Source organism: Maylandia zebra, linkage group LG1, assembly GCF_041146795.1.
Source record: "Maylandia zebra isolate NMK-2024a linkage group LG1, Mzebra_GT3a, whole genome shotgun sequence".
NCBI lineage: Eukaryota > Metazoa > Chordata > Actinopteri > Cichliformes > Cichlidae > Maylandia > Maylandia zebra.
The window spans coordinates 18,889,010-18,901,502 of record NC_135167.1 but is presented as its reverse complement, the minus strand read 5'-3'; the positions used below and the strand labels follow the sequence as shown (position 1 = coordinate 18,901,502).

Genomic DNA, 12,493 nt, shown 5'->3' with positions numbered 1-12,493 from the left:
GAAAAGTACCAAAGCATTTTTATTGGCAATGGCTTAATTTTTCAGCATGACAACGACCCCAAACACACTGTCGATGCAATAAAAATACACCTGGATAGAAAAGACACATTGTCAGTCATAGAGTGGCCTCCCCAGAGCCTGGATTTCAACATTAATGAATCAGAACATAACAAATAGGTTTCATCACCCAAAGAACACTGCAGACTTTTGCGGGGTACAATAAATTGTATACACTGCAGCTAGAATAATCCTTCTGGCTGAGGTGGTACAGGTATAGAAAGCCAGTGTTTCTCTGTAATTTATATACCCTTATACTTACCTGCTGGTCCAATTACAGATGCAATTTACAGATGTCTCTTTTACACGGTTACCATGCGGTTGCACAAAGCAATAAACAGATAAATATGTATACTGTCAAAATATTATTTCATTTTTTTCTTCAAATTGTATTTTTGTAACTTTTTTCTTTTAGTTTGTATCTACTTAATCTCGAAATAGTACTTCGAGATTCATTAGTACATTTCAACTTCATTCTTTAAAAAAATCATTAAAAACGAATGACTAATCCTTTCTTTCCCGAGTTCTCTTTATGCTAATGTTACAGACCGGTTTGTTGCGAATCCTCGCTCTCAGAGCAGTCTGTACCTTGCATTTACAGCGCAGTCTACATAGACAGAGAAACAGGAAATGTATAACTTCACTATCACAAAGTTAAATCTTTAGTTTTTAAACCCGGAAATAATGTGTGCAAGCAGTAAACAGCAGATCAGTGCGTGTTTTCAGCACAGGAGCAGACACATTTTGGTGGCGTTGTGTAAAGCTCAGTAGTGTTTTTTTCCAGTTGTTTTCACGTATCTTTCAACCTACGATCGCAATACTATAGAAACGCAGAACGGCGGGTGTGTCCATATCTTTTGGCCCCATACACCGGAAGGGAGTAGTGCCTGCCTGTCTGTCTCTCTCTGTTTATGACAGTGTGTAGCGCTGTTGGAGAGGTAGAGCTGCCGGTGTTTGCGATGGGAGTCACAGCTAACTAGGAAGGGCGACTCTGTCTTTAAGTGTGGCAGAAATCGAAACAAGCAACTGTCAGGGGTATCGCTGTGTAGCTTCGCTGGTTAAGCGGGACTACAGGGCATTTCACTATGGAATTTGTCAAACTAATTCTTCTGTTTTGCTGCCTACACGATATTGCAGGTAAGTTTGCCGTTGACTAACAGAGAAAGTCTTTAGAGCTCGTCAGTAGAGCTAGCGCTAATCGGATCGTGTAGTTGTACTGTCGACAGTTTAACTTGCTAGCTAGCTGGCTGGCTAATGTTGTGGAGACTGCGGTTAACTTGTGTGTGTTTTTTGTTTGTGTTTTTTGTTGTTGTTGTTTACAGTGTGTAGTCAATCTGTATTAGCTGTTATCTGGTTAATTAATTATGTTTGGCTGATACAGGTTAAGTACTCCTGTAGTAGAGGAGGGGGGGCTTGTCTTTCAGTCACTTGCTTAGTGGGAAATCTTTACACTGTTAACGTCTATAAACAAGAGTTTTACTGCCGAATATGTTTGTTACCATGAATATTCAGTGTCGCTAGAATAATTTGAGACTAGTTTAACAAAAAACTTTCGTTTTGTCGGACAGTCTGTGAAAAGCAGGTTAGGTATGAAGCTGCGTGACAAGCAGTTGCATCCGTCAGAAAGGCACCTGAAGCAAAATACGGTACTTTTTTCTACTGCTGACTCAAGCATTTGGTCGAAAGAGATGATATATATCCCGTTCTTACCGTGGATGAGTAACTACCTGGGTGTCGATATATTATAAGTTTTAATATAACTTAACCACCTTACAAAACTTTGTCCAGGCCCTTCTTAATAACATATTTTCTACAGTATGTCAGATTGGTACTTTAATTGTACTTTAGGCATCAACATTTGTAAGACAAACAGAGCAAAACTGTGATTTTGTGTAACTGGTGATATTAAAATAGATATAATTTGTGTGTAAATGAAAATAAAATCATCGCTAAGGGGTTATTTCCAGATTTAGTACAGTTACACCACCTGCTTCACAAAACCTCAAGACAGACGAGCTTAAGCTCACAGTGTAAAATGTGTGCATGTGATTAACTGCAGATACTACACCTGTGAAGTTTTATTATCTGTGAGGGCAGTGACAGATTTATTGAGAGCTGGGGGCTGTCATGAAGAATCAGGACAGGAAAACCAAATAGAAATTGATTTCTGCCTTGTGTTGGTAATGAGCTGCTGTGCTACTTTCATATAATTGTATAATCTGGCAAGATAGCTGGTACATTATTATTCAATTTTCACTTTTTAACATCTGTCAAACCTTCATTAAAAAGTTCTAATATCCTGTGGCAAAATATTGCTGCTGTGTTTGAAAAATTGCTTAATCTGTCATTATAAATAATTCAGTTTCTTGGCTTATTTCAGATTTGTTTCATTGTGATTACTAGGGCTGAACAATTATGGAAAATAATCTAATTGCGATTTTTTGCCCCAATATTGCGATTGCGATGCGATATGCGATTATTTTTTAAGGTCTTTGTCTTCTGTATTATTAAACAAAGACAAGCAATACATCATATAGTATGGCCAATACTATATTACATTAATTTTAAACTGTTCTTTCCTGGAAGACAGACCTCTGTTATGATGACATGAGGTGATGCATGAATTGATGACTGACATTTTTATTTAACTTCTTCAATCACAACAGTATATTTGAACATACACAATAGTTTATTTTTAGCTTACAAACATCTGAGCATAAAGTGCTGACAAGGAACCCTGGTGTAAACATTAAAATGAAAGTCAGTACAATGTGCAGATTGCAGAAATATACATAAAAAAAAATCAGTGGCTTTACCACACTCAGTTTTTCGACATCTGTGAACTACTAGACAGTCATTCAATTAAAAAATAATATTAAATAAATAAAACTAATAAATAAAAAATACACACATCTTACTGATCTCTGCAGTCAGTAACATTACACATAAAGTGCAAACATAATAGCAATTGTATAAACACACACACAAACACGCCTTTAAAGTTTAAAGGCGTGAAATTCTGATTAGCGTCACCGCTGTCTCGGTGGAGTTTAATAAACTCGGCCGTCTGCTTCTTGCTATCTAAAATATAACCAGACACTGGTGTAAATTCTCGACTGTCTCATACTTCTGTTTAATAAGTTTTCTGTTTGACGTTTAGTCAGCTGTGTGAAAACCAAGGAGGAACCCACCCGGGGGATTAATAAAGTTTTATTTTATCTAATCTAATAACTTTAATCTCAGCCAAACCGATTTACTCACGAACAAACAAAACACTGAAAAAAGCCCAACAATAACATTTTTAGGTTGTCTAAGTGACTTATATATTACGTTTAACCCGAGCAGCGAAACTCCGCGGTGATCTGAAAATGATGTGCCGGGAGTTGTGCCGTTCTCGGCCGCATCAGTAATCCTCAAGCTCCCGGCTAGCTGTCGAGCTGGTGGGTAGCAGACGCCTCTGAAAACGTCGAAGCACTTTTGCAAATATGGGATATCTTGATAAACCGAGCAGATATTTGATGTTTACACAACTACTTTCTCGCCTGAAAATATGTTAAAAGTTTATTTTGTGACCCAGAAAGATTAGTATGAGTAATTTTAAAACTTAGTAGCGGCCGCCATTGCTGGAAACTGGAGTTTGGCTGGGCCGCGCTATGAATTCTGGGATATGGTAGTAATTTGGACAGCCTTATAATCGCAGTATAATCGCAGCCTTTGCGGTTAGAAAATTGCACTTGATCATGTCGCGATATTATCGCAAATGCGATATATCGTTCAGCCCTAGTGATTACACATTAATCTTCTTTATGTCTTTAAAACCTTCATTTGACATGTCAAGATTAAGTACAAAGTGCATCAACGTATTTGCATAAAACATCTGTACTGGCGTTTTTTTGTTTGTTTTGTTTTTTGCAGTAGCACAAGTGAAATTGTGACTCGAGTGACTACGTTTTTTCCCCCCTGCTTCCATCTCACAACTTTACCTTTTTTTTCTTTTTCTTTTTTTTTTTGTGTCTGATCAGAAATGTATTTTGAGCTTTCAAATCAAATCAAATCAAATCAAATCACTTTTATTGTCACATCACATGTGCAGGCACACTGGCACAGCACATGCGAGTGAAATTCTTGTGTGCGAGCCCCACAAGCAACAGAGATGTGCAAACACAACAACACAAACGAGCAAAATACAAGAATGGCCAACCTGAAACTAATAAATATATGTACAATATATAATAGTGTATGCATTTCTGGATGTGTATACTAAATATTTTCCTACGTGTGTGTGTGTGTGTGTGTGTGTGTGTGTATACACATTTTTACAAATTAAATAGTAAAAATAAATAAATAAATAAATAAATAATAATAATAAAATATATAAAATATACAGAGTTGAATATGTGCAAAACGAGTGGCATTTATATACAGTGTGGAGTGCATAATGTTGAAGTTCCAGTGGTGAAGCTGAGGTGTCTATGACGTGTTCAGCAGTCTGATGGCCTGGTGGAAGAAGCTGTCTCTCAGTCTGCTGGTACGGGACCGGATGCTGCAGAACCTCCTTCCTGATGGAAGCAGTCTGAACAGTTTATGGCTGGGGTGACTGGAGTCCTTGATGATCCTCCCCGCTTTCCTCAGGCAGCGCTTCCTGTAGATGTCTTGGAGGGAGGGAAGCTCACCTCCAATTATCCGTTCAGAGCACCGCACTACTCGCTGGAGAGCTTTGCAGTTGTAGGCGGTGTGTCCACTGATGTGAACACCAACATGAGGAAACACTATTTATATTCTTGAAAGGGATCGGGAAGGTGGGGCCAGAAATGTCCTGATCAAAACTTCACGCTTTGTGTTTTTTAAATTTTATTAATTAATTTATTTTATCAGTTTAACATAAGCTAAAAGATTGCATTCCAGAGTTTTCAGATGTACAACATGACTGATTTATTATACAAGCTCAGTTGTTTTTAAAAAAATGTTTTTCCACAAAGCTTCAAACAAATGGCTTTATGTCATTCCACATGTACCTCTGAAAGATATGTTTGATGTAAGAGGGGCCATTGCAATTGAGTTTGCAATTTGATAGCTTGTTAGTAATGATGGCGTGACATGCAACAACCAATCTTACTCTGTTTACATGCCCAGACATTTTCGAGGAAGTCTGTGTTTCATGTAATGTAGGTTATTTCACTTTCGCACAGCTGCTGTTACTTGGCCTTCTCACAGTCACAGCTTCCTGCAGACATTTTTTGAGTAATGTAGAGTGAATTTTTGTTGTGGACTTGATGCCTACAGGTTTTTGCCAACCCACTTAATTTTTTTTCAGTACTGTATGATATAAAATGTTAAGGAGAGACATTTTAGTCGGGTGCCTGAGATATTGTCTTAGCCGGGCTGCCAGGACCCAGCGTGCATGGCAATGCGAGGCTCAGCTCAGTTCTGATCCATGCTGTGACCATGTCTTTGCTTCCTGTCAGCAGGTTTTTTATCTCTCTCTCTCTGTCTTGCACTTTCCTGCAGGACTTGAGAGTGAAAACAGATTGCTCTGTAGTGATGATGCCTTTTCAGTAAAACTCACTGGCAGTTTAAATGAATTTTTTGTTGCTATCAGTCTGAAGTGAACTATGTAGTTCCTAATAGTGTTGGATAGTATTGTCACATAATGATTTATTGTATTTTTTTATTGTTACAATAAAAATGGAAAATGTTTTAAAAAACAGAAGAAGAATAAAAGTAAAAGAAAGCAATCCAAAGGAACCAACTGATGTGATTAATGTAGGGTATTAATAGAGATGTTAATGCAAGCAACTAAGAGCTTCATTTTGAAAGTAATGTATTTTGCAACCACTGGAAATCAAAATGCATTAAAAATCTCAATTGAATTCCAATTTTTGTGCATGCTATTTTATAAATTATAGATACACATAAAGGTTGTGTACATTATGTTATAAATCACATACACAACATCATGTCATTTTTCCTGTCTTCCTCCGCTTACCCCTAACCAGTTGGGGCGATGGCTGCCCCTCCATGAGCCTTTGAGCCATGAGTTTTTCATTCCCAGCATCGCCAAGGACTTGCTCATAGGGCATTGTCTGACTGTTGGGTTTTTGTCTCTTATTGTAGGGTCTTTACGTTAACATGTTAACCACCTTGAGGCAACTGTTGTTCTGATTTGGTGCTATATAAATAAAACTGGATAGAAATTAAATACATGCATATTCACATGGTAGTGATGACTTTATGTTAAGAATGCAGTGTATTTTATGGCTACAATTTAGGTAGTCCAGTCAATGTTGTATTTCAGTTTGGCTGGAATGTTGACATGCGAGTAGAGCAATCCTCGCTTTTTACCTTTTTTGGATTTTGTGTGTGTGTGTGTGTGTGTGTGTGTGTGTGTGTGTGTGTGTGTAGTATGAGTTGTGAGGTATGCAATGACGTGGAACAAATTAACTCAGATAGTACTGGTTTGATGTTTAAACCTATTTGATCTGGTTTAACTTCCTGAAACATCCTGATCAACACATTTTTAGTAATAAAGAGTAGTTCATTAAATATAGTTGATTTGAATTCTTTGTTGTCACTGAGAGAAGGAAGTGTCTTTTTAACCTTTTCAACATTGTGTAGCTGCCTGCATTTTAGATTCTTTTCAGGCTTGTAACATTCAGGATGTGATGTTTACACACAACATGAAAAAAACCTGCTTAGTAAGATGTCTGTGTATGGGAATCAAGAGTTATATAGAGATTTTAGTAAGTAAAACAACATTACATTTTGTTATATTGTTTATGTTTACAATTCCACCTTTTATCGCTGCCCAGGAGGTTTTGGTAATGTTTGCTTGCATGTCATTCTGCCTGTAAACACGATTAGCTTGAAAAGTTTTGGGTGAATTTTGATCGACTTTTGTGGGAGGTGGAGTGGGGTACTGCTATCAATCATTTAAAATTTGGCTTACATCCACCAAGGTCTTCAAGGTCTTAATTAAAATAAAGTGTGCCATATCCATATTTTCACTGCACTACAAACATAAAGTATATTAAAAACAAAACAAACAAAGAAAACACAATGAATATATAGAAAATACAAAACTACTCCCTTAAAAGTAAGTACTGCCCAGAGAGTGAGCTGCCTTGGCGGACGTTTGCGCTCTTGGCGTGGTTCTTGTATTTGTTTTGCAACAATAACCTGTGTGTGTGTGTGGGTTGCAGTAAGATGGTACATTTTTTGTTAGTGATAGTTTTCTCAGGTATTTGAAAGCTGCATAAAATGTTAACCTGCTCTTACAACTGGCTTAACTCTGTAACCCTTAACATAAGCTAAAAGATTTCATTCCAGAGTCTTTAGATGGAGAGCATGACTGATTTATCATACAAGCTCAGAGTTGTTTTAGAAACATGTTTTTCTACCGTGAAGGCATCCGGAGATACCTGTCAGCATTCTTTTTGAAACCGTGTACATAAAGAGGTCAAATGTGACATGATATCTTACACACACACACACTGCATACTTCATTATATACATAATATACGAATGAAGTTGGTGAGACCTCCTGCAAAGGTTGATCTGTGTTGTCTGTGTAGTTTGCAAACATTATTTTCCTTGTTTAATGAGACTAAAGAAGATGGTTGTTGAAATATTTTCTAAGTGCATTCATAGACAAGTTCATGCTAGCCTGGAGCAGCCTCTCCCTGTATGGGGAGTTATGCCTCCCACTGACATGGAAATTATGTAGTTGTCAACAGAACAGTGCAATGTAAAAATGCAGATAATGTGGAGCATCTACATCATCTATTTTTGCATTTTTGAGTCTAGGTATCTCTTAGTCATGTGCAGAAAATCCTACAGTACAAAAAGATTAGAACTTGATCTTACTAACAAATCCTTAAATTGAGTCATAGCTGAGGATTTTTTTTTTTAAGGCCACCAGAGTTGCACAGACACCGACAGACAGACAGATAGATGGACACACACACACACACACCCCTTTGAATGTAGATTAGCATTTAAGCAGCCTGCAACAAGCTCACACAATGCTATACAGTACTACTGAAACAGACCCTCGTCACCTGATCGTATCATGTGCTCCTCACTTGTATTTTAAACTGAACACTAGCTTTGTTTTTGTGAAAAGAACAAAGAAAAGGGTCGGTATGGATGCCGGTAGGGTTTTACCTCAGGGGATGTTATAGCAATTGGCTGAATAAGCCTGTTAAGCATGTTTAGCGAGTGCGGGCTTGTACTAAAGCTAGCCAGTATTGTAGAGATCGATTGCTCCATAGGCCATTTCCATTGAAAGATTGGCACGTCAGGAAAATCATGGATAGAAATGATAAAAACGAATTATCTCAGAATTACATGCTAATCTACAGTGGAAAAATGTCAGCGATACGTGAATGAAATTTTAATTATCATTTGATTAATAAAACAATATAAAAACCTATTTGTTTTGATACTGTTGTTGACCAGTACTAAAAAGCTGTTGAACTCTCTTTCAGGTCAGTTTGGGAACCCTTTGAACAAGTATATTCGCCACTATGAGGGTTTATCATATGACACAGAAGCCTTGCACAGCCGTCACCAGAGAGCTAAAAGGGCGCTCTCTCCTCAAGACAGCACCGTGCAGCTGGACTTCCATGCACACGGAAGGTCAGTTTAAGTAGAAACACACACAGCCTTCCTCATGTAGTCACTCTTTCTTTCTGTGCTGACTCAGTTCATGTCCAAGTCTATTATTCTTGTGATCAGTAATTTATATTCCAGCCCTAGGATCAAACAAGAAGTATTTATTTTTATTACTCAGTGGGTTTTTTTTTTTTTTGGTTTTTTTTTTTAGTAATGTGAAACACCTTTTCATAAATTCTTACTGCTTTGTGTGTTGTGGTGATATTTATCAGGTTTTGGTTTTTCTAGTCTTGGTCTGTGTGCACTTTGTTGCCACTGCAAGATTATACTGCACCTTTTTGCATGGATGATCAGCAAGCCGTATATTTGCCTGTCAAATTGATAAGTGCAAGCTCTGTTGCCTAATGCCTTTATACATGACATATTGTGTATTTTGTGACTTGGTTATGCTGGTTCCCTGTTAAAACTAGAGCTGCAGCCAATATGAAATGTTTTTTCAGTGTTATCATACTGGCAGACATACAGTACATACCAAGGAATTGCAAAAGAGCTAAGAAGAATAGCTTTGTATAATTTGTAGTATAATTAGTATAATTTGATTTTCCTTTCTAACTCTTATTATCATCTTGGAGATGGGCGGTGATATTTGAGATCAGTGATGCTTGGTGATTGCCCGTCAAGATAAGACATGGCTTGTTTTCTTATTAAGTATGTACAGCTAATAAATTACTGTGGAAATTAATTTGCTCACCATGGTTTCAGTTTGTGTTGGTTGTGGCTGTATATACAGAGCTGAGCTGAGAGAGGGAGTTGTAGAAAGGTCAATGGAAAATATCTCTTTATTATTTGGCTAAGATACTAGTTATAGTCCTTAAGATAAGACTCATTGCTCAAAGTTCAAACTCAGGTTTTTTCATGTTTCATTTTAACCTGAGAGATTCAGTTTTCATTTATATACATTATCCAAGGATGACCCTTCATCAAACCCATGTCATCTGAGTGCAGTGGTGCCACCCTTGTTTTGGAAACGGGCAACAACACAAATGTTCCCAGATTTGTATCAGCTGAATTTTTGCCATCTCCTGTAAAGGAACAACACTGCAACAAAAATGTGTAAGAATTACACATTTTCACATGAACTTGTGAAACGCAGTTAAAGCAGTCAATGCTGTTAATTCATTTTGCAGAAGGTACTTTTAGGTGTGTTTTCAAAAGGTTATTAAGAATTTAAACATTTGTTTTTAAAATGGCAATCGGACTCATACTACTTTAGTGTTTTTCTAATCAGAGTACTTTCTGTGACAGCCTCATTTACACATTCACGCATTTTTAAGCGCTTTGTCTAAAATTCACATACTCACACTCCAGTGGATACATTGGGGCAACTTGGGTTTCAATATCTTGCCCAAGGACACTTTGACTTGTATGGTGAGTTCCCAGTTGGAATGTTTTTTGACAAATGCCCCCTCAACTTGGATTTTCCACCCAGAAAGCCCGTTGTTAGCAATCCAAATGGGGACACTGAACATAAAATGATAGGGAAACCGTTTATTTTTAATCTGTACTGCCACTGTTGTGTATTTGCGACTCACTAAATAAGGCATACACAGAGGAGTGAGCAGGCTCTAGCCACGAATGTGTTTTAAGTGCAAAGAAAATTTAAACAAAATGCTGTATTGCTAGTGATACCTGACTGGCTGAGCCTTGCTAAGAACTGAAACAAAACTTGTTTTTTTCTTGCTTTTTCTGAAGCATACTAACTTGAAATCTGGGATGCAGTAGTAGACTGGAAGAACCAGGGATCTGGTCTACCTTGTTAGCCACAGGTTCCCTTCTTTTGGTCAAAATGTTCACAATGATAATAATTTGGAGCTTGTATTATTCCTAATCTACACGAATGAATTTCTAATTTAGCATGACATCCAATCATTTTAAATGTGTCCATGCAGTCCATGTCTTTGTGAGACAGGTATATTTACTGAATAAAGAGGCACTGTAAGACAAAACTGTGTAAATGCTCAACAAAACCAAAGACGAGCAACATTGATTGGTTTGTTTATTTATTCTAGCCCCGTCTATGTGAATACATTTATGAAACTAGACCCTGAATGATTTTTAAGATCAATACCAATATTTGGTGATTTTAAATTCCAATATATTGGCCAATATTTTTTTCAGGCACATGAAACAAGCATCTGTTTATTATGTGTAGTTATTTATGAGTACTTGCTAAAATATTATGACAATACAGTTTATAATCTTGTTTTATTGTCACAGGTTATGGATTACTCATTTATGTTCTGTCTAAGTCTGTGCAGATCAGCTGGTTGTTGTGTTTGTGGGTTTGAAACACATGTTGCCAGTAGGGAAGATGCAAACTATGCAACTCAAACATTCATGAATCAGCTGAAGCGTGTTCCTCCTGTCTCTTCTTTCCTTTTTAAAAAATATTTAAATTAGTTGCGGTTATAAACTCTGATTCCAGTATATTCGCTAATGTTTTTACTGACGTTTTGTGCAGTGATACTGTTTCATTCCTTATTATTATTATTATTATTATTATTATTATTATTATTATTATTATTATTTTTTTTTTTTTTTTTTTAATTATTATTTTTTTTTCTTTTGTCCTTTCTTTCAGTTTTTTGGTATATTGATACCTGTGGCTTTTTACCCAGCTTTTGCGCTTTTTCCAGTTGTTGCTGAATCTTGCAGAACTTGTTAGCATTGCCTTATTAGGTTGGCCAGAAAATATGATCTCCTCTCAAAAAATTCAGCTTATAGGAAAGATTCTGCTCAATCATCTGCATCATTTGTGAATCATAAAAGCTCACTTGTAAGTAAAAGCCTTAGAATCTGCAGCAGTAGGAGCAGTAAATGGTCCACTGCTTACTCCACAAATACATAAGGCTGGGTGGTTCATGCTTGGGATCAACTGTATTCAGCATCCTAAATCCAGGATTTTTGACTGCGTAAGTGGATATCACTTCTTTAACCGTATGAGCTTTCCTTCAATTACTTCCGTCTTGTTATATAGGTTGCCACTGTAAAGTGAGGCAGCTTTTTATCTATGGCCCTGGAACTGAGATTGGTCTGAGGCTCCGAATTTAAGGAGACACACTGTTCGTATTCCACTGTGCGAAGGAGGCTTGTCATGCTTCCACTTTTAGTTTGAACTGAGTTTTTTACTTTACATGGCACAGTTGTCTGTTTGAGGTTATATTGAAGCATATGAGTAAAATTTGAGTGTTTTAAATGAAGAAGCTCACACTTGCAGGCTTATTTCATTTTTGTAGACTAGACATTTTGCACATTGTGCAAAAGCGAAACTTAGTTTGAAAAGTCATGTAGCTCTACTGCCTGTTTTGGTGAGATAACCACTTTAACTCTCTGAGCATACTGCAGTTTCCAAAAACGGCTGCAGTATACCTGCTGTACATCAGTATGATTTATATTATGGAAGCATTAAGGAGCAAGAACTGCACAGTTAATGCTGCCTACCTGTTACATTTGAGTTCTAAAAAGTTTCTTAGATTTTTCTTTGAAATAAGTGGACATTTAGTTATAAAGTGTCCAGTTTTCTGCAGTATCACATGGAGTGTAGAAACCTTTGCACATATTAAAACTGTGTGTCAGGTATTACTTGTACAAGATAATTTACTAGACATGTCTGACAGTTGCTAGTTATCATGCCAGTTAGAAATATCTAGATTTAACTAAGAGGTCTTGAGGCTTGATGTTCACATCGCATTGCATACTAGAACTTCTTTTCTTTTCTTCTCCTCATCCCTAATCAGTTAGAGCAGATGGCTGCTCCTCCCTG

At 37.0% G+C, this 12,493-nt stretch overlaps 1 protein-coding gene across 1 annotated transcript in view; it reads left to right on the top strand.

Moving 5' to 3' along the window:
- Positions 1–845: 845 nt before the first annotated feature.
- Positions 846–12,493, top strand: part of adam10a (ADAM metallopeptidase domain 10a) — a 34,433-nt gene continuing 22,785 nt past the window's right edge. The window contains exons 1-2 of the mRNA XM_004543082.6: positions 846–1,194; positions 8,544–8,694. Coding sequence (XP_004543139.1) covers positions 1,143–1,194; positions 8,544–8,694 — 203 coding nt within the window. The 5' untranslated portion in view covers positions 846–1,142. The remainder of the gene's footprint in view (positions 1,195–8,543; positions 8,695–12,493) is intronic.